The following is a 22,803-nucleotide window of genomic DNA, read 5'->3' as shown; positions in this document are numbered from 1 at the left end:
TCCTGAAATAACTAAAAATAGAGCTACCATATGATCCAGGAATCCCACTCCTGGGCATATATCCAGACAAAACTATAATTCAAAAAGACACATGCACCCCTGCGTTCATAGCAGCACTATTCATAATAGCCAAGACATGGAAGCAATCTAAATGTCCATCGACAGATGAATGGATAAAGTGGTACATATCTACAATGGAATATAAAAAAAGAATGAAATATTGCCATTTGCAGCAACATAGATGCAACTAGAAGTTATCATACTAAGTGAAGCAAGTCAGAAAGAGTAAAAGACAAATGCCATGTGATACCACTTATATGTGGAATCTAAAATATGACAGAAATGAACATATTTACAAAACAGAAACAGACTCATAAACACAGAGAACAGACTTGTGGTTGCCAGGGGGGAAGGGAGAGGGGGAGGGATGGATTGGGAGTTTGGGATTAGCAGATGCAAACTGTTATACAGAGAATGGATAAACAACAAGGTCCTACTGTATAGCACAGGGAACTGTATTAAAGATCCTGTGATAAACCATAACGATAAAGAATCTGAAGGGCTTCCCTGGTGGCGCAGTGGTTGAGAGTCCGCCTGCCGATGCAGGGGACACAGGTTCGTGCCCCGGTCCGGGATGATCCCACATGCTGCGGAGTGGCTGGGCCCGTGAGCCATGGCTGCTGAGCCTGCGCGTCCGGAGCCTGTGCTCCACAACGGGAGAGGCCACAATGGTGAGAGGCCTGCGTACAGCAAAAAAAAAAAAAAAAGAATCTGAAAAAGAATGTGTGTATGCGTATACCGGAACCAGTTTGCTACACACCAGAAATTAACACAACATTGTAAATCAACCGTACTTCAAAAAAACAGCTGTGCTGCAGAAGGAGATGGTGCTGTGACTCCTTGCAGCTCCGACGCACCCACAGAGCAGAGATGAGGCCACAGTCTCCTCATCACGTGACTCCCTGGCCCCCTGACTCCCAGCAAAGTCTGCCCGATTGATTTCTCCTTGCTCACATCTCTTTATAACATCAAATTTAAATCAAAGAGAAAACCTTGTGTAATTTCCTGGAACCAGAGCTTCCTGATGATCTCCTGACTTTTTCTCAGGCAGGCAGCAGGACAGGAGAGAAGCCAGTCCCACCGTGCAGCACTGGGAATCCCACGGAGCCGGGGACCACAGGAGCAGGGGGTCTCGCAGGGGTGAGGGCACGCCCAGGAGTGTTGTCGCGCCCTAAGCACTGCAACCCCGGGCAGCTCCCTGCCGTCCTGCGCATCGGCCCACATGCACGGGCTTCAGAGGATTCCAAAGCTTAAATGAAAACCGCCCAACGAGTGGAGGACTCTTTACCATCCGATCCAAACGCCTCTCCCAGGGGCCTGTTGGCAAGGTGTGAGCTGTGAAGAATATTTCCCACTGCTTTCCAAAATGAATGCTCACACTTCCATTTTAACTTCACTTGCATAGCTGGCAAGAAGAAAGATCTAGACCCATAATCTGAGAGATCTTGTAAGCTAGCAAGAGAATAGATTCAGTTTACATAGAGGCAATGTTACTCGGAAGAGATCGGTTAGGTCAAAGTTACTGGGTTAATTATAGCAAGTTGGTAAGTGAATTCAGTTTTCTATGGCAAACATTCTTCCTAACTCTAAGGGGACAGGCATGATTTTCTGCGAAAGCATATTCTAAGATTTCTTCTAACAAGCATTTAAGGGGATCTTGAGTTAATCTAGGTTTAAGGTTGTAGGTAGGTAACGAGGACAAATTCTCTGAAGATGGAGGCTAATAATGATCAGACATAGAGCATGTCCAATTTGACCTTAAAGGAAACTTTGTCCCCCTTGGCAGGGAATATCTTCTGTTCTGCTGCAAAGCATGTGGCTGTAACAATGAATGAACAAAGTGCAAGCGGCCGACAGGAGAGTGTTTTCCATATCGTGCAGAAGTCACGTTTTTATCCGTGATTTTTCCTAGCCTGCAAACTCGTAAAAGAAGAGGACGGGAAGCTCCAGCTAAGCAGACGAAAAGGGAACAATAAAGATAAGAACGGAAATCAGCGACCTAGACGGCAGATAAACGAGAGAGAAAATCAGTGACACTGGAAGTTGCTTCTTGGAAAAGGTCAACCAAATTGATAAATCTCTAGCAAGACTGATTGGGAAATAAAGAGATGAGGCCCAAATTACCAGTGTCAGGGATAAGAGGGAAATATCCTACATGATAAGGATAAGAGAAGATTTTGAACAATTTATGCCCCAAAACATCCACAAATTCCACAACTTAGATAAAAATGGGTAAATTTCTTGAAAGGTAAACTATCAAAACTCACCCAAGAAGGAGTAGATATACTGAATCACCCTGCGTTTATTAAAAAAATTGAATTTGTAGTTAAAAACCTTCACATAAAGAAAACTGTAGCCTTAGTGGTGAAGTCTACCAAAATTTAAGGAAGACGTAATACCAATTCTAAACAAACTTTCAGAAAACTGAAGAGGAGAGAATACTTTCCAAATGATTCTCAAAGTCCAGTATTACATCGCTACCCAAACCAGAAAAAGACAATACAAGGAAATAAAACCACAGACCAATAGACATGATGAACTCAGATGTTCTTAACACAACTTTAGCAGTTTGAATCTAAAAATATATAAATATATAATATGGCCAAAAGGGGTTTATCCCAGGAATGTGAGATTGGCATTTAAAAATCAACATAATCCCATTTGTTTCTTTTTCCTTTTTTTTTTTGTGGTATGCGGGCCTCTTACTGCTGTGACCTCTCCCGTTGCGGAGCACAGCCTCCGGACACGCAAGCTCAGCGGCCATGGCTCACGGGCTCAGCCACTCCACGGCATGTGGGATCTTCCTGGACCGAAGCACGAACCCATGTCCCCTGCACCAGCAGGCAGACTCTCAGCCCCTGCGCCACCAGGGTAGCCCTATTTTTGCTTTTATTTCCTTTGCTTTAGGAGACAGGTAAAAAAAAAAAATTGCTATGATTTATGCCAAAAGTGTTCTGCCTCTGTTCTATTCTAGAAGTTTTATGGTTTCAGGTCTTACATTTAGGTCTTTAATCCATAATAAAATCTCCTTGCAAGCTCAGGAGAGAAGTGTGGAAGGCTGAATAACGCCTGCCAAAGATGCCCAGCTCCTAATCCCTGGAACCTGTGGATGTTAACCTTATATGGCAAAAGGGACATTACAGATACAATTAAGTTAAGATCTTAAAATGGGGCAGTTACCGTGGATAATCTAGGTGGACCCTAAATGTATCCCAAACGTCCTTGTAAGACGGAGCCAGAGGGAGACTCTTAGGTTGCAGGAGAAGGCAACGTGACAGTCGAAGCAGGTGCTATGCTGCTTGCTTTGACGCTGAAGGCAGCTGCTGTGGCTCATTCCAGAAGGAATGAGCCCTTGAAGCTGGAGAAGGCAAGGGAACAGATTCTCCCCTAGAGCCCTGGATGCAGCATGGCTTTAGCAGCACCTTGATTTGACCCAGTCCTGGTTTTTGACTTCTAAACTCCAGAACCGTAAAAGAAGCTATGTGTGTTGTTTTAATTCGCCGTTTGTGATAATTTGTTACAGCAGCCATAGGAAACTCATACAGGGAGAAAACTTTATATGAGAAAAAGCATCTGTCCAAGGGGGGCACCCTGCAGTAGACATCCTAGCTGTGTTGGTTTGCTAGGTGGACAGGGTGGCTTACACAAGAGGATTTGTCTTACAGGTCTGGAGGCTGAGCTCGAGGTGTTGGCAGGGCTGGTTTCTGAGGCTGGTTGGGAGAAGCTGTTCCAGGCCCCTCTCCTGGCTGCTGGTGGTTTGCTGGCAATCTTTGCTGTTCTTTGCCTTGTGGGTGTGCTGACTGGACTACATGACAGACCCGATAAAACCCTGGACACCACGGCACAGGTGAGCTTCCCTGGTTGGCAACACTTCCCATGCGTTGTGTTGTCACACACTTGCTGGGAGTTGTGTGTTCCCCTGTAACTGCACTGGGAGAGACACCTGCAAGCTTGGGGCTGGTTCCTCCACCCACGACCTTTTCTCATTGCTGGTTTTAATCTGTATCTTTTCTTTATCATAAACCATAGCCACGAGGATACCAGCTTTTCCTGAGTCCTGTGGGTCCTTTTAGTGAATTATCAAGTTCAAGAGTAGTCTTGGGGATCCACTAACACAGATATATCACATAGACCCCCACACACATCTTGGGTGAAAATGGAGTTCTGTACGCAATGATGAACCTCTATAGTCTTTGCTTGAGTAGTGCATGATAATAATGTGTTTTGGGTGCTGAGAATGGAATGGGAGTGTCAAGAGAATTGGCCTTGGGTGCATCAGCTCTATGGCCCAGGTAATGCTCTGTCTTGGTCCTGCAGCAGAGGAAGAATGAGAGGGCTGAGATTTGTTTCCTTGGGGATGGTGGCCACGTGGTTGTCTATCAGTGGGCTATAGGTATCTCTCTTCCTGTCCTGTAATAGTGGGCACAGGGGCAGGTAACATCCGAGGCTTGGAGCTGACCAATGGATCCATAGAGAATTTGGTTCCTTCCCCCACTTCAGAACTGTGATGAAGTGCCAGGCTGTGGGTGTGAGATCTGTCTTCCCCCATGGCTGCCCAGAGGTGCTGGTGACACAACCTTGATGCGTGAGGAGAAAATGCTCCGTGGGATGACTTTGATCAACGAGGAAGGTTCATGCAAGGAGCCAGCATCCTCCCACTTCCCAGATAAATGGTTCCGAGATGCAGAGGTTCTAGACATTCCCATAACATCTCTTATGACTAAGCAACTAGGTGTGTTTTTCGTGAAAGTGTAGCCAGCTCTGAAAAGCATGACCTTTTATCTTCTTTCCCCTCTTCCCTACCTCGTTCTCCTTTCCCTGTCGCTCTGGCTTCCTTAAGGTTGCACCTGCAATCAAACGTGAGCACATCATCTTTGCTCAGGCTGTGTTATAGGGAATCCTGGCTAACACAGCATGCTATGATAATGGGATGGATTAAAGGAAGTTGTGATGAATGGAATTTTGCAGAACAACTTGCCTTCCTCGAGAGACACGGCTCTGTTGTCCGAGTCATCACAGAATGAGTGCCACAGGGGTAACCTGGGCTTGGCAAGTGGCTTAATGTTTCCCAGTTCTTCAGCGTATGAGGACACTTTTTAACGTAAAGAAGTGTGTAGGTGCTCACATAATGACAGTTGAATGTTTAACATCAGTGCCGAAGTTCTTCTTTGCCTCTCCAGACGCACTCTCTGGCCTTCTCCATCTGTTCTGAGCCCCGAGAGGTAGCCCTATATTGACTCACCAGGTCCTGGGCCCTAGGTTCCCCGTGGGGGTGGGGAGAGCCTAGAGGAGGGTGAGGTCATGGTGCTAATTTCTCTGACCCCTTCAGCTGTGGAGCTACGACTGGCTACAGCCCCTCCGCTGCCCCCTCATCTAGAGATGGAAGGCTCTCCACTCCTCCTAGCTCTGGGGAGCATCACCGTCTTTTCCTGATTTCCCTGGATTAATAGTCCTCTCAGTAAACTCCTCAATCACCCCCTTTGAGTGTCCATGTATTTCCTTCTGGGACTTTGACTGATATAATCTATCTTGAGCCAACTCATAAAGTCAGAGATGTATCTGTAGGAATGTGTTTAGTGCATCTATATTTTGTAAGTCACAATAGCACCACATATATTCCCCAAATTGTATGCACAATCATCACTATTTATTCAGTGTTCAATCAATGCTTGGTTTGAGTACAGATCTGTAGGCCCCTTGTAATGATTTCCCAGGCTCCCAGCAAGGATCCAGAGCTCTGAGCTTGGAAACCCCTGTCATAGATCATTGGAAATTGAGGCATCAATCACCCTTGGCTTGAAAACTACCTGTGACTTGAATGTCGTGGTCCCCAACCTGGCTATAACAGAACCACCTTCTGAGTTTCACCCCTGACGATCAGTGACGTTTGAGATCAAGGATTTAAGTAACTGAGAGTTCCCCTACGAGGACTAGGGAGTTTGAGTCATAAAACGTTGGCTTTTGGAAATAAAGTTCAGCAATGGGAGTGAACGGTTTACTAACGGTACCTTACATACCATCAGGACGCACAGAAGTTTCAGCACTTCCTCTCTTCCTGGATACACAGGAAATGTTTCCCAGCCCCATGGCAATAACTAATCCCGGCCGCTGGGCTGGGAGCAGACGCGGTCTGGGTCACCTGGGGGGAGCAGGTAAAGCTGCTGGGGGTTCTCCATGGGCTCTTCCCCTGATGCAGGGACTCTGATATCACAGTCAGGTTGTGTCACAGTGAGCGAGCTATCCAGACCCTCAGTGGACTTGGAGTGAGCACAGGATAAACCTCATTGGGATAGTCTGGAATTGATTCTAATCACAACGAAACCGAGCTTCTCCTAACCGATTTGCCATTGTTGAGATATTGCTCAACCATGATTACTTATAATTCTGAAACTATACTGCATCTTGGGAAAAGGCTTATAATACAAGGTTAAGTAAAACAATCAGGCTACAAAATTGCATGTAGTTGATATATAGTCATTGAAAAATATACACGTGGCCCACACTGGATAGAAATGTATAAAAGTGAAAATACTTGTCTAAAGGTGATGGGGATGATGAGTCATTCAAATGAAAAAAAAAACTTTGTCTTTGGGCTTCCCTGGTGGCGCAGTGGTTGAGAGTCCGCCTGCCGATGCAGGGGACACGGGTTCATGCCCCGATCCGGGAAGATCCCACATGCCGCGGAGCGGCTGGGCTCGTGAGCCATGGCCACTGAGCCTGCGCGTCCAGAGCCTGTGCTCCGCAATGGGAGAGGCCACAGCAGTGAGAGGCCCGTGTACCGCAACAAACAAACAAACAAACAAAAACAACTGCTTTGAAATGCCTTTAAAATCTTTGAAATGATTCTAATAGTTTCCTCTTCCTTCTTCTCCTTCTTCGCCTCTTCCTCCTATTTTATTTTTGCAGGAACTGGGAAGTAGGCATTTCTTTATGGCAACGGCAAGATGAGTGGAATCTGCTGATCCCGTGGGTGGAGATGGAGCTGGAAGGAGGGACCCTGCCAGGCTGTGCAGCCCGATCTGGTGGTAGCTGCCCCGGAAGAAGGCTGTTTGGGTGCCGTGCAGTTCTTGGAGGATTTGAATGAGGTACTTAGAGTGTAAATCTAGACTTTCAGATTGGTTATTTTCATGCTGTTCACATTTTCCATAATTATTATGTTTTTTTAAAATCACTTTTGGCTATATTCCATTTGATAACAATACGCCTACAGCGGTGGTTCTCAACCAGGGACAGTCTTGCCTTGGGGGACATCTAGCCACGTTGGGAGATGTTTTTGGCTGTTATGACTGGTTGGGGGGTGTTATCTTGGTGGGTAGAGGCTGGGGATGTGCCCACACCCTACAAGGCACAGGCAAGCCCACAACCAAGAGCTGTCGGGCTTGTGTGCCAGCAGTGCTATGGGAGCCTGGCCTGAGGGTAGAGGAGGAAGGGTTTCTGTCCTGGGAGCCCACGACCTCAGGAAGGCACAGTTCGAGACCTCCAAGGGAAGGTGAAGGCTCGGGTGACCCCCATGTGTGCAGCCAGCTCCCCATCCACAGGGACCCTCCCTCTGCTGCAAAGGGTTGCACTTGCTTTCACAGGAGCTCTTTCTTCATTCCTCCCAGCAATCACATCTTTCTTTGGTGACAGGCAGGACTGGGGGTACCTGGGAATGGCACGGTCCTGGGGAACAAGCAGAAAAGCTCATCATTTAAAAAAAAATTTATTGAAGTTAGTTGATTTACAATGTTGTGTTAATTTCTGTTGTACAGCAAAGTGACTCAGTTATATACATATATGTTCTTTTTCATATTCTTTTTCATTATGGTATATCATAGGATATTGAATATAGTTCCCCATGCTATACAGTAGGACCTTGTTGTTTATCCATCCTACATATAATAGTTTGCATCAGCTCATCCCCAAATTCCAATCCATCCTTTCCCCACCCCCTCTTCCCCTTGGCAACCGCAAGTCTGTTGTCTATGTCTGTGAGTCTGTTTCTGTTTCATAGATAGGTCTAAAATATGACTTATATGTCACATTTTATTATTTTAAATTAATTAATTAATTTTTGGCTGCATTGGGTCTTTGTTGCTGTGCGCAGGCTTTCTCTATTTGCGGCGAGCGGAGGCTACTCTTCATTGCGGTGCGCGGGCTTCTCATTGCGGTGGCTTCTCTTGTTGCGGAGCACGGGCTCTAGGCACGAGGGCTTCAGTAGTTGTGGCGCACGGGCTTAGTTGCTCCGCGGCAAGTGGGATCTTCCTGGACCAGGGCTCGAACCCATGTCCCCTGAATTGGCCGGTGGATTCTTAACCACTGTGGCACCAGGGAAGTCCCATATGTCATATTTTAGATTCAACATATAAGTGATATCATATGGCATTTGTCAGGAAAGCTTAGCTTGACCTTGATCTAAATCCCACCCACTAGGAGAGCATCTGCAGCATTCTCCTTGTAGATTATAAGGTCAACAGGGGAGGGAATTGCTGGAGAAATTCCTGGAGAGAGCCTCATTAGAGGGAGTGGAGCTGGAGTGTATTTTGTGTATTTTGTAGGGGGGGTGTGGAGGTGGCCAGCCATCCCCCTTCGTGGGGGGGAATCCTGCAGCCCCAGATGCTGGGAGGCCTTCAGGACCTATCTTGCCCACAGAGCTGCCTCAGCTGCCGTCCTGGGTACCACCTTCATGTGGGGCAGGGATGTGGAAGCTGGCCAGCGGGCCCCGTGGGGCAACTCTGCAGCATCATGCCCTCCACAGGGGTTCACGCCTGCCAGGTACCCCTGCTCAGACTCCATCACAGCATCGGCTCTGGGGAAGCCAGCTGTGATGGGGAAGAGAGGATTCTGGAGGCTCAACACCCAAGGGCTTCCAGAAGGGACTAGAAAGCAGGACTTACCTACAAAAAGGCTGCTCAGGAATGGAAATGTCAAGGCAGTTTGACACAGAGGCACCGCCAGCTGTTGAGATGTGAGGGCTTCTTGGGCAATGATTCACAGCGGGCTATCTATTTTCCTGGCTGTGCTACCGCTGACAAGATGAAGTGCATTCCTGACATCCAGAATTTCCCAGGAAAGATTTCATTGTCTCGTTCTCCTGTGAGAAGTGAGAAGTGAACTTGATATTTCTCTGTTCAACCTTCATCAATAAAAAATTTTTCTGGTTGGCTTATTCCTGTTGATTCTTAATGAAGTGGTGTTTTATGAGATGCCATTCATTTCTAAACTTCAGAGAGAGTCAGGGATATACATGGCATGGTAGAGTGGATGCGTTAAATGTCGAAATGTATATTAATGGCTGTGTGCATACATAACGCGGTGAAATAAATACACACTTATTAGGGATTTAATACATGTCATCCAGAAAGGGATATATCACACATTCAAACATAATTACTGGCTTTAAATGGAAATAGATCATCTGCTAAAGCAGATTCATCAGCCTGACTCCAGTACATCACCTGCTGAACCAGAGAGAACACACACCGGGTCAGACACTGCACTGCCTCGCCCGGGCCCACGGCCACTCATTTAGACCCAAAGTGCTAGTATACTAAATGGGTGACCACCCCTTGCCTGAAATGTATTGTCACCTAGTGAAGAATATTTCTGTGATGGAGCTCATTGACTGAGAATGAAATCCACTCGGTCAGGGCCACCCCGAGCAGGCGGCTGTTGGCGGGAGGCCGGGCCCGCAGGAGAAAGCAGCTGGGGTCTGTGAGTCACTCGGCGATGGGCCAGCTCTCATCCAGGGACATAGAGGAGGTGGCCTCCCTCCCTGTGGTTTGGGCTGGCTCCCCATCTGGCCGCAGGGCCTGGGGGCAGGAGGCTAGCTGCAAAGGGGGACAAGCTTCATTGTGTATTTTGTGTATACGTTCAGCTATGTCAGCCCCTTTCTCTGATCTCCAAACACCATCGTGTGCGGGGTGTGCAGAGGCGTGGAAAACCCTTTCTGTGTGCTTCCTTAGGGTTGCTCTTTAGAGGTCTGCCTTCCCCCAGATCACTCGTGCGGCCCACTTTCACCAGAGGGACGTGTGCGTGCGCGATGGTATGTGTGTGTAGGTGGTGTGTCAATTGGGATGTGTGTGTGTGTGTGTGTGAAGATATGTGTGTGTGAGGTTTGCTTCAGGCTGTGGGTTTGTGTAGCTGCTGACGCGGAGCTGGGGGCTGGAGTGAGGGGTAGGGGTGCAGAGGACGCTGGCCCATCATCGTTTACAGCCTGCCCTAAAGAGGGTCATGACGCGGCCATGGGCCTGACTGTCTGTGGAGAACCCAGCCCTCCTGCCTCTTAGGTCCCTCTCAGGAGGGGCTGCGTCTCCACAGAGAATCGACAGCGCCCAGGGCACAGGCAGCAGTGGGGCCTCCGCGTGATATGGGGCTGATGCTGGATCACAGGGTGAGAGGGCTTAGTTTTGTAAGAAACCCCTGTGTGGTCTTCCCAGTTGGCTGCGCCATGTAGCGTTCCCACCAGCAACGATGAGAGTTCCTGTTGCTCCCCGTGCTCGCCAGCATCTGGTGTGTCGTGACAGCTCATTGTTGCCAAAGGCAGTTTTAAAGAAGTCTAGGTGAGGTTCTCCTTCTAACCTGTTCCCCTCTTTCCTTGCACCTCATTTCACCTCCCAGCCCATTTCCCTCCCAGCCCACACAGCCCCGGGACCCTCGGGACACCGTAAGGGTCTGCCGACCCCTGGAGAGTCTCCACTCAGGCTGGTGGTCATGAGAGGCGCCCTGTGCTCTAGGGAGATGCTCCCCCACCCAGACCCCCTTCCATCCATGCAGTTGTTTTGGGGGCTGTTAGAAAGGAAGGGTCTCAGTTTGCTCAATTCACAGAAATGTAAATGGACTGATAACCCCCGAATTCTCTAGATACTCCCATTCTGAAAGTACGGGTCTCTCATTTGTTCAGTGTGGATTTTGCTGCTAAAGACCCAAATTAATTTAAAACCAGAATTCCTAGATCTCTTAGTATCTCTGCTTCCTCCCCTGTAAAATGTTCCTATTGAACTCTAAGGATGAATATCTAAAGTCTTATTGACCAAAGTGATTAAAGGTGAGAAAACATTGAATAAATCTGGCAGAGTTTTGGCAGTCGTAGGGGCGGGTGATGGGTGTCGGTCACAGAGCAGGCTGGCATTGCCTTTGCCTGTTCTGTGCTTGGCCTCTGAACCACGTTTGCTTTTCAACTTCTTCCCATCTTTCTCCTCTAAAACAACTGGGTCTCTAAAAGTTCCCTCTGACTTTTATTCTCAAACCCACAGAGGCTCCCCAGCAGCAGCATAAAGAGGCCCGTGGTTGGAAGTGGGGGCAGAACAGCCATAGCCGCTCATATATGGGCTGCTGTTAAATCAGGGGCTGACAAGGGACACTTTGGTAACTAAGTCACTCTTATATAAAGGGCTCCATTGCTCTATGAGCAAGTGACACGGCAGCCCCAGCCTGCCTGTGACATACCCAGCAGTTCTCAAAATCAAACTGTGCAGGGTGGTCATCTGGAGGGGGGAAGAGAGGCTTGTTGAACATTCAGCTTACTGGGTCCCACCCCCATGGGCTCTGATTCTATGGGCCTCGATGGGGCCCAGGAATCTGTGTTTTTATTAAGCACTTGCTATGGACTGAATTGTGTCTCCCCTAAATTCATATGTTGGAGCCCTAGCCACCCACTGTTTTTGGAGATAGGGCCCTCAAGGAAGTAATTAAGGATAAATGAGGTCAAAAGGGTGGGGCCCTGATCAGATGGGATTAGTAGCCTTATAAGAAAAGACATGAGATGGTTTGTTCTCTCTCCACCATGGGAGGACACAGTGAGAAGGCTGCCATGTGCAAGCCAGGAAGAGGGCCCTCACCAGAACCCAAATTGGCCAGCACCTTGATCTTGCAATTCCAGTCTCCAGAGCTGTGAGAAAATGCAGTTCTGTATTTAAGCCACCTTGTTTATGGTTTTCTTTTATGGCAGCCAGAGCTGACTGGTACAGCACCACAAGTGATTCTGGTGCAGGGTCATTTATAGGCAAAGAATCAAGGATATCACAGCTAATTATGTTGTCAGAATCCATAGGTGAACCTTGGTGTGTGGCCCGGGTTCTTTCACTGAGTCATTCCGCCTTTGTGCTGATCCAACACTGGGTTTGCCCTTCTCACTGGGGATGGAAGGAGGTCAGGAGCCTGCACGGTGCCCACAAGTGCCCAGGGCTGTGCAAGTGCTTTGCATGTATTATCTCATGTCAGCCTCATGCCATTCTTCACACTGTCTGATACGGTAGGTCCTCTTACCCCTGTTTTACAGACCAGCACTGTGAGGGTCAGGGAAGGAACATTGCAGGCTGCAGGGCACCCAGCTAGAGAAAGGCAGAGTCAGAATACTTTGGATCCGAGTCAGTCTTCCTCTTTTTATCATGCTAGGCGACCTTGGACATGGATATGGCCAGGTACCTTCCTGAGTCTCCAGAATGGCTCCTCTGCTTTGCTATCGTCTGTGAGTGTTTGTGGTCAGAGCCTGGGGCATGTCTGGGCACACAGTTTGCCTTTTCTGAGGCTCAGAGGGTCATCTGGTGGTGACATCCCTGAATTTACTGGGTCCCTTTTGTCCGTCTCCCTCTTCACTTACTTCTGGTTTTTGGAAGTCAGAAAGTAGCATCTTCCCAGGACCATGGGCTCAGTGATATTTTACCAAGACTGTTTCTTGGATCTTCCTCTGCGGTTGTTAGACTGTTCTTTTACCTTAAGATGGAGAACCCATTCTGGGGAGGTACATATATTTTTTTCCAATTGATTTCTTGTCAGGTCTAACAAGATCAATCAAATCGTACAGGCAGTACAACTGATTTAGCACTCAGAAAGTCCCACAACATCTCGTATGTGCCAAGAATGAATGACAAGGAGGTAAAGCTTCTCTGTGTCTCTTCACCCTCCTGGTCCCAGGAGGACACCTAATCCATGGGCTCACCTTCTAAGGCTCCCTTCCCACCCAGCAGACAGCTGCCAGGGAGACCCAGGGCAGGCAGGTCCTTAGTGGGCAGGAGGAAACAAAGCTGCAGAGAGGGCAGAAGGATAGATTTTATCCATGAACTAGCAGGAGGAAGAAAGCAGAAAATGGTCTGATGGCGCCACTGGAGAGGAGGTATCTGAAATGTCCAGGAAAAACATAATTGGGAACGTGAGTACGTTCCATTTTGACTTTGAATTGGGAAGTTCTGTTGCAAATCCCCATCTACCGCCTAATGAAGAGGTGTGCCTGCACAGCTGTGATTGGACCATGCGACCTGGCCCTCCCGGGTCATGGCTGCTTGGTCAAGGATGGTCACTGGGTCTAAGATGGGCCTGAAGAGTCCTCCCTTTGGAATCTGAAAGTGGGCACTTAGAATCAAGCAACACCCACAGTGTAGCCTGTCCCACTAGAGTGAGGCTCTGGGCTGAAGGCTTACAGAACCCTTCTCCTGAGGTCCCTGGGGGTGTCCTGGCCCCATTTCTTCAGCTTTTCTTGGGATCCCTGAAACCCACAACTTACAATATATTTTCCTTTCTGGAGCGAGCCGTCTTGGATTTATATTCCTGACAACCAAATATATCTTGATTAAAACATAAAACAGATTTTTTATGGGACATAAAACAGATTTCTTTAGGGGATGATCTGCCCTACCTCATATAGATCTTGGAATTGAGAAATTTTATGTAAAGTGGGCTTTAGAGACCACGTGGTCCTAGGGTTGCTGATTTGTAGCCTGCAGGAGTGTTTCTTGTGGATTGCATGTACAATTTTTGGAATATTTTTAGATGCTCATGTAGGCTCTCCAGGCCCTACTGTGTTCCCTTTTGTCTTACACCTTGACTATACACAGCGTCGTTCCTTTCCAGCCTTTGAGGACATTCAGCTTGTGACTCCTGATTGAGCCCTACCCTTGAACTTTTCAGAGAGGTGAAATGACTTTCCCAAGGTCACACAGTTAAGTATCATCATGACTGGGACTAGAATCACGTTCCTCTGATTTCCAAGAAGAGTAGAAATGGCATACTAGCTGTGGTTAATTTTCCCCCCAACTTTATTGAAATATAATTGACATATGACATTGTGTAAGTTTAGGGTGTACAAGATGATGATTTGGTACACATACATATTACAAAATGACTTTCACAATAAGGTTAGTTAACACACCGTGATGGTTATTTTTATGTGTCAACTTGAGTGAGCTAAGGGGTTGCCATAGAGCTGGCAAACCATTATTTCTGGGTGTGTCTGTGAGGGTGTTTCTGGAAGAGATTAGCATTTGAATCAGTGGACTGAGAACCTGGGCAGACTGTGACACAGATTGAGACAGAGGGCATTTAAGGTTTGCTGGAGGGTCCTTTTTACCCCAGCGCTTCGTGGGAGCTGGCATGGAGTCCTTTCCGGGGCCTCTGCAGTCACATTACCTGGGTGGGTACTGCCCTAGGGCCATGCTCGTTCACAGACGTTGACAACTGGAGTCCCGCAGAGCATCCCGGGAAACAAACTCAGCACCTGGCTCTTCTGCTTTGCTGGTGTCACTGGCAGGAAGAGACAGGCTATCTCAGGCCTCCCGTGCCTGTGTGCTATGTTTGATCTTGATGGTCACCATCTGTGTGCCCTGCCTGTTTTGAATCTCCATACCTTCCAAGGAGTGGGCGTTCTGGAGATGATGAATTGTGTCCTTTTGTTGTCTGGCCATCTGCCCTTGATCAGTGGCTGAGGGCTCCTCATGGGAGCCATGCAAGTCAGCGATGGATCACAGCGAACCATCACCAGAATGGCTTGCCAGGATGAAGTGTGGCCGGCAGGCCTCAGGAGGTGTTGGCACTGCCAGGAGCTGCACGGTGTTTGGTTAAACCTGTGTGTGTGTGTGTGTGTGTGTGTGTGTGTGTGTGTGTGTGTGTATTCAGAGGTACCCAGGGGGAAAAACCCACACCCAGGACCAGAATTACAGAATCATAAATGTATAAGTGGGAGAAATCTCAGAAACTTGAAAGCTTTCTGCACTGTGACAGGTGACACCAGTCCACATGGGCAAATGATTTTGACTGAGAAACAACCTATATGAGCTTTTGAAGGCCACCAACAGTAAAATATATGTTGCAACATTTCCCAAGCGATGCCCCGTAACAAATAGCTATTGTTTGTGGCATCAACACCATAGTAATTCTGTGACCACCCCCCCCCCAGCCCCAGGCTCAGGGCACGTGTCTTCAGCTGGTCCCTCGGAGGCAACCCTGCTTCCTGTGGACGCCTCAGCACCTGGGGTTTCCAACCTGGGGTGAGCGAGTCCCACCTTCTGCTCGTGACTTTCTATTGCAAAGGTCCAGGACCTTCTCACCTGCAGGCACCCCTGGGCAGGGGAAATAGAACCTGGGGAGATGCTAATACTCACCTGGGCACACGTGGTATTACCAGACTTGCCAATTAAAGGAAAACCCAAAGAAAGTGGACCCCAGGGCAGAGTAGGGGCTCACACACACACACGCTGTAGGTAACTCAGATGCTGATGTAGCTTTTCAGATTACAGGTATGCCCACAAGTGAGGGTCAATCCAACATGAAAGTTTAATTCCCCAGGTGGTTAAAGGTAAGATTAAATTCTAGGTGAACGTTTTCCAGAGTAAGAGGCTGGAATTCTCACTCTGCGATGGGAGCTCAGAGCTCGGGTGAAACAGAAGAGCTGCCATCCTGCCCACAGCCCATAGGGCTGTGAGCCAGCAGGGGCTGTGTGGGATCGGGGGGCATTGACGTTGTGGGGTGATTTCCCCCTCAATGCACGTGTGCCTGGAGGTGTCATGAATATGCTGGACCCAGATGCCAGGTGCACTCACAGCTCTGTAGGGTTCTTCTGGGTGTGGGGTAGTGCGGGATGGGGAGAGGCTACCTGAGAGGCTGGGCCAGCTGCCCCCACCCTGTCTAGACGCCCGGATCCTCCACACAGTGAGAGGGGAGGAGCCACCGTGCATCCCCAGGGAGAGGAGAAAAGGATGGAATCCAGTGTTTTCCTGAGAGTAGTTTCTGCTGGAGGAAGGTGGGCAGGGGGAGACCACAAAGGCACTGAACACCCATGGAGAAGCAAGGTGGGTGCCATGGACTGAACGTTCATTTCCCCCCAAATTCATATGTTCAGACCTAACACCCAAAGTGATGGTGTTACGAGGTGGGGCCTTTGGGAGGTGATTAGGTCATGAGGGTGGAACCCTCACAAAAGGGATTCGTGCCCTAATAAAAGACACCCCACCGAGCTCCCTTCCACCCTTTGAGGTCGTGGCCGAGGAGACGTCCGTCAATGAACCAAGAACCAGGTTCTCACCAGGCGCCAAGTCTGCTGGTACCTTGACTTTGGACTTCCAGCTTCCACTGAGAAGTCCATTTCTTTGTTTATAACCACCCAGTCTGGAGTTCTGTTGTCACAGCCCTGAGAGGACTAAGAGCCAGGGTGTGGGGAGGGGCAGGACCCGGCAGAGGGAGAAGCCCCAAAACCAAGGGTCATAGACACAGGAGGCAGGTGGCCCTGGGATCTGGGCGGGCCCCTTGCAGCTTTGCACAGCAGATGCCTCATAAATATTTCCCGTTTGCCTGAATAATTCCACTGCTTTCAAGCCCCCCAGAAAAAAGCCTGTGAAGTGTTAAAACGAGGTGAAGAGGGGAGAAGTCGGAGCCTCTGATAGTAAAAGCACTGGTGAGATGAACTGGGAAAGTGAGTGCCGGCTGTTAGGGGATGCAGAGTGTCGGTGGAGCAGATAAGAGCGTGCTGATAGATGAGGAATAAACATAAAATACAGGAATGGATGTCATTTCAGCAGAACAGGAAGCTTTATGACGAGTTATTGCGCAGAGCCAAAGATTCAGAGACAGGCAGGGGGAAAACCACCGCAGGAAACCTGCAAGGGAGCAGTTTATAACTTCGAGATTCGAGTGGGAGAGCAACACCTTCAGTATCAGAAATTGGGCCTGGGTGGGCTTAAGATCCCCACCCAGATTGTGAGCAATTCAAGGTTGGGTCACATCTCTTCTTAACATTTCTTGTATCTTCTCTTGCCCAATATTATTCTCCCCCACAGCCCCTATAATTGGTGGTTTTCACACAATCATCATAAATCCAGAATACTGAGGGCCATTGGAGTGGTGTCTGTCTCTTCCCTGCTTCCTCCTGGGGCCGTGATTCTGAGCACATGTGTCCTGCCAGCATCATCTAGTCGCTGGTCTGAGCGACCAGCCAACTGCCTGGCCGTGAGGACCAAGGGCTGGGGGTTGGACAAGGGCACGGAGACCAAATCACAGCCAGGACCCTGGCCGGGATGACTCAGATGTGGGGAAGGAAGGACGGGACATGGATGCTGGGGGCCAGCTGGTCCTCTGCAACGACATTCACTGGGCCACGGAGGAAGTGCCAGTGTGGTTTCCATACACCCTCCCATCCAGATTTCTTTGTATTTATGGACCGTGGAGTGTCGGGGGACTCAGAGCGAAGGTTTGTTGGTGAATTTTGATAGATTTCCTCGGCCTCAGTTTTCTGGTAAAATCATTTTATTCTTTCATCTTCATTGAGTACATTTTGTCATTTCCCCTTATTTGAATGATTTTCATTGTGTTCATGTCTTTTGTTAAAAGGCACCTCCAGCGTCTTTTGGGTGTGGGTACGGCTCATGAATGCTCTGATCCAGCCCACTGTTTGCTTCATTGTTGCCCCAAAAGTGCCTGATTACCCTTGCTCTCCGTCTGAGGGGCCCTTCTCATCCTTCTCCGTATCAGAGTTCCCCCTGTTTCCCTCAAATTCTCCATCCTGTGTAAGGGTTTCTCCTCGTATGGTGGACCCTGGGGACCGGCCCTGCCTTTGGAAACTCTAACACTCCCTCTTCGACCTCCTCCTTTGATCCGCAGACACAAGTACCCTGCGGAGAACTAGAGAGAAGCTCTGCCACTGTTGCCACCTTTCCTAAGTGTCTGAGCTAAGTGCTAAGTTCCTGCAGGAGCATCACCTTAGAAAGACCTGTATATGAACTTTGTTGAGACCCGTGATTCAGACCAACGAGGGTACAGCCAGAGGAATCTGTGCAGCCTGAGTTATAGCATTCATTTTTTTACTAAAGTATAGTTGATTTACAATATTATATTAGTTTCAGGTGTACAGCATGGTGATTCAAAATTTTTAGAGATTATACTCCATTTATGGTTATTATAAAGTATTGGCTATATTCCTTGTACTATACAATGTATCCTTGTAGCTTATTTATTTTATACATAGTGCTTTGTACCTCTTAATCCCCTACCCCATCCTGCCCCTCCCCCCTTCCCTCTCCACACTGGCAACCACTAGTTTATCCTCTGTATCTGTGAGTCTGTTTCTTTTTTCTTATGTTCATTAGTTTGTGTTATGTTTTAGGTTCCACATATAAGTGATAACAGTGTTTGTCTTCCTCTGTCTGACTTATCTCACTTAGCATAATATCTTCCAAGTCCATCCACGTTCTTGCAAATGACAAAATTTCATTTTTTTCTGTGGCTGAGTAGTATTCCAACACAGCCTTCATTTAAAGCGTTGTATCACCTTTGGTTTACACAAAACACTAGTGAGATTAGCAAAATGTCATGTATTCATCATGCAAGCTCCAAGGCTCTGTTTTTTTTTTTTGCGTTACACGGGCCTCTCACTATTGTGGCCTCTCCTGCTGCGGAGCACAGGCTCCAGACGCGCAGGCTCAGTGGCCATGGCTCACGGGCCTAGCCGCTCCGCGGCATGTGGGATCTCCCCGGACCGGGGCATGAACCCGTGTCCCCTGCATCAGCAGGTGGACTCTCAACCACTGCGCCACCAGGGAAGCCCCAAGGCTCTGTTTTAATGAATTAATGGATCATCCACCATAATTTGTATTTGATTTTAGCTTATTGTACATTAACTACTCCTTCTAATATTCAAAAATAGTCTGTTCATTAAATTAGATAAATATGTTAATTATATGTTCATTGTATGTTATATATAACATATAATAAAGTTAATTATTCTAACTAAAATATTAGTTAAATATGCATCCTACAATCTTGTTCACAGTATCTCTCAGCAAATTTCTTTCTTTATTTAAATACTATACTTATAACTGTCAGAAAACTCAAAGCTAAGTTTAGTATTTAATTTTAAAATTAATGTTAGTATTTTAGCAGCCCCAGTTAAGGGCAATGATCAAAATGCCAAATGAGTCGGGTCTGAGAAATGAGAGCTTCTTTTTCTAGCTCTGGCTCTGGAAAAGGAGTTCCAGGTGGGAAGCCGGGACATTTGACTTCTGATTCTGTCCTGCCATCACTGCTCTGGCAGATTTCTCATTTCTACACTGAGCAGGTCTGATGACTGCTGAGCTGCCTTTGGGTCTATAAGTGGGAAAGGGTCCAAAGGGACCTTCCAGGAAGCAGGAACCCAAACCGCGTGGCGCTCCCAGGATTGCATAAACCTGGTTTAAGGCTGATCTCAAGGCTCGCTCTGCCCAAGTGGATCTCCTCATTTCGGGTGTCGTAACTGTGGCCCAGAAAACAACACCGGCGGTCTCAGTGAAGTGCCGTATCTTGCGCTCCCTGGTCTGTTGCAGCATGCTGGAGAACAAACAGAAGGTGCTGAAGCTAGTGAGGGATTGATGAGCACCCAATGCTGGCCCTTCATGCACAAGGCCTGAGTGCCCCCAGCGAAGTGGGGGGAGGGTCTTTATCTGACACAGTGACACACCGGCCACTTGATTATTTCCAAAGTGCCTCCTGAACAGCAGGAGCTGTGGTTGCCTTCCCTCCTCCGAAAGGCTCTTCTGTGGTTGAAATGAAATAGAGGCAATTAAATAAGAAATACAAATGACTGGCTCTTTGGGTGCTCCTGGGGTATTGATTCGAGTCCTAGAAGAGTAAATTGTCATCCTCTTTGACTTATCTGGGGATTATATTTCACCACTAATTAAAGTTCACTCGGGTTGTGTTCCTTTGACTATAAAGAGCTCTCGGACTCTGCCAGAAACAGTCTCTTTGCCGAAGGAGAGTGAGGACCTCTTGCAACTGAAGCTCTCTGGTGCTGCAAGACGCTCGCACTTGTGTGCTGTTGTAAGCGATGCTGTAGAAATTGCACGTTGCTGCCTTCTTTAGAATTCCAAAAAACCATGTAATCTAAGAAAACGGACACAGCGTCCTTAAAGCAAAGGGAATTTTCCTGGCCCACTATTGCTTGAAGTTGACTTCACTGCTGATAGAAAGCCCTGCCGCTGGATATTTTTTCTGTTAACGGTGTTGCAGTCATATCTAAATGGCAAATGCGATAAAGTCAGTAAAATTTGTGTTGACCACAGGCTGTCTCATTATTTGCAGGATACATTGCTTCAAAGAGCTGGGCTGGGAGAGTGTCACCCTCCATTTTGTAACATCAGTGATTGAGCCTTGATGAATTTTAATACCATTTGGTTTAAATGCAAATGTAAAAATGAATAATTGCTTTGCTGCAGGCTGAAGTTGAGCAGCCTGAGAATATCTTCCTGTTAAGCCCGTGGATGAGATGGATGCTTTAAAGGAAAAGCTTGACGTGTTACCAATTATTTCATGTAGAAGAATTAACAGAAAAAATGCTTGTTATAGCAATTTCCTCTTCTCCAGTGGCACACTGGGAGGCCACTGTTCATCTGACTTGCAAAGCGTCGTGACTCCTCACGTGGATGGTGTTAAGAATGTTCTCACATTTAATACAGTTTCTTAGGGAAAATATTACTCCTCTGTGTGTGTTAGATGGTGAGCAAAGACCTTGCTTGATGGTGTGTGTGTGTGTGTGTGTGTGTGTTCTCTTTCTTCCCCACGTCATGCCACCTTCTAGGCAATTTTAATTTCTATCTTCTGAATGTCTTTAACCTGCAGGCTTCCTATTTGCACAGATGGTGGGGAGGTGAGGCCCTCCAAGCCCGCTCCATCGGGGTCCTTCCTCCGGATGGGGAAGACGTGCCAGACCATTCCCAAGGGAGGTGGTGGCAGAATTGTGCACTTAGCAAGACTCAGTACGAGAAGATTCAGCACCATGCTGACCAATTTGCTCTTGACAAATCGCTTTCAGACAGTTGTTTTCTGGCCAAATGTTTACCTCTTCTTCCTTCCTGGCCGTTCACATACACGTGCACACATACGCCCGTGACCACACACACACAGGCGCACACACACACGAACTCTGGTCTGCTGGCTCCTGACTCACTCCCCTCCCTAGCCATGCTGTGCTCAGACTGTTCCAGAGCATCTCCTGCTTCTGACTTGGTCCGAGGACTCTCTTGAGTTGCCCCCAGGGAGCCCTTGGCAGGTGTCGTGGTGCTCCAAGGACCCAGCCCCATTCCTGCCGCAGGGAGCAAAGTGTGGGTGTCTGACGGTAAAATAGGAAGGCCAGGTCTGAGCTGGACCTGCCCTGGAGATCTTGGCTTAGGGGAGTGCCCGATGGCACCTAAATGCAGATAGACTTGGAGGCTACAACTGCTACTGCCATCACTACTACAACTCCTAGGACTACTGCCACCACCACTAGTACTGCTAGTACTATTACTACCAATATTACTACCACTACTGTTACTACCACCACTGCTATGGTTACCACCACCACTCTACTGTTACTACTACCACTACTACCATTACTACCACCACTGCTACTGTTACCACCACCCCTCTACCGTTACTACTACCACCATTACTATTACCACCACCACTCTACCGTTACTACTACCACTATCACTATTACTACCACCACTGCTACCGTTACCACCACCACTCTACCGTTACTACTCCCATTATCACTGTTACTACCACCACTGCTACCATTACCACCACCACTCTACTGTTACTACCACCACTGCTACCATTACCACCACCACGCTACCATTACTACTACCACTATTACTATTACCACCACCACGCTACCATTACTACTACCACTATTACTATTACCACCACCACGCTACCGTTACTACTCCCATTATCACTGTTACTACCACCACTGCTACCATTACCACCACCACTCTACTGTTACTACCACCACTGCTACCATTACCACCACCACGCTACCATTACTACTACCACTATTACTATTACCACCACCACGCTACCGTTACTACTACCGCTACCACTATTACTACCACCACTGCTTTTACCACCACCACTCTACTGTTACTACTGCCACTATTACTATTACCACCACCACTCTACCATTACTACTACCACTATTACTATTACCACCACCACTCTACCGTTACTACTACCACTATCACTATTACTACCACCACTGCTACTGTTACCACCACCACTCTACCGTTACTACTCCCATTATCACTATTACTACCACCACTACCATTACCACCACCACTCTACTGTTACTACTACCACTACCACTATTACTACCACCACCGCTCTACCATTACTACTACCACTATTACTATTACCACCACCACTCTACCGTTACTACTACCACTGTTACTATTACCACCACCACTCTACCGTTACTACTACCACTATTACTATTACCACCAGCACTCTACCGTTACTACTACCACTATCACTATTACTACCACCACTGCTACTGTTACCACCACCACTCTACCATTACTACTCCCATTATCACTATTACTACCACCACTACCATTACCACCACCACTCTACTGTTACTACTACCACTACCACTATTACTACCACCACCACTCTACCGTTACTACTACCACTGTTACTATTACCACCACCACTCTACCGTTACTACTACCACTATCACTATTACTACCACCACTGCTACTGTTACCA

The 22,803-nt window shown here is 47.8% G+C and overlaps 1 protein-coding gene across 14 annotated transcripts in view; it reads left to right on the top strand.

Annotated features, from left to right (window-relative positions):
• Positions 1 to 22,803, top strand: part of LOC111176411 (actin related protein 3B) — a 289,879-nt gene that overhangs the window by 101,565 nt on the left and 165,511 nt on the right. For 5 of the 14 annotated variants that reach the window (XR_016394224.1, XR_016394223.1, XR_016394226.1 and 2 more), the window contains 2 exons: positions 3,726 to 3,907; positions 6,967 to 7,145. Coding sequence is in view for 3 of the 14 variants with exons in the window: in XM_089917132.1 (XP_089773258.1) it covers positions 3,726 to 3,907; positions 6,967 to 7,008 (224 nt within the window). In the remaining 11 variants the exon portion in view is untranslated. Of the gene's footprint in view, positions 1 to 1,972; positions 2,084 to 2,796; positions 2,932 to 3,725; positions 3,908 to 6,966; positions 21,733 to 22,803 lie in introns of those variants that run through there. The other 9 variants (XR_016394227.1, XR_016394234.1, XR_016394228.1 and 6 more) reach the window with 7 other exon arrangements.

Source organism: Delphinapterus leucas, chromosome 9 (assembly GCF_059928025.1).
Source record: "Delphinapterus leucas isolate spDelLeu-1000000601 "Yukka" chromosome 9, BTC_Dleu_Yukka2, whole genome shotgun sequence".
Lineage (NCBI taxonomy): Eukaryota > Metazoa > Chordata > Mammalia > Artiodactyla > Monodontidae > Delphinapterus > Delphinapterus leucas.
Note: the sequence above shows the minus strand (reverse complement) of the source record. Positions and strands in the feature narration are given on the sequence as shown.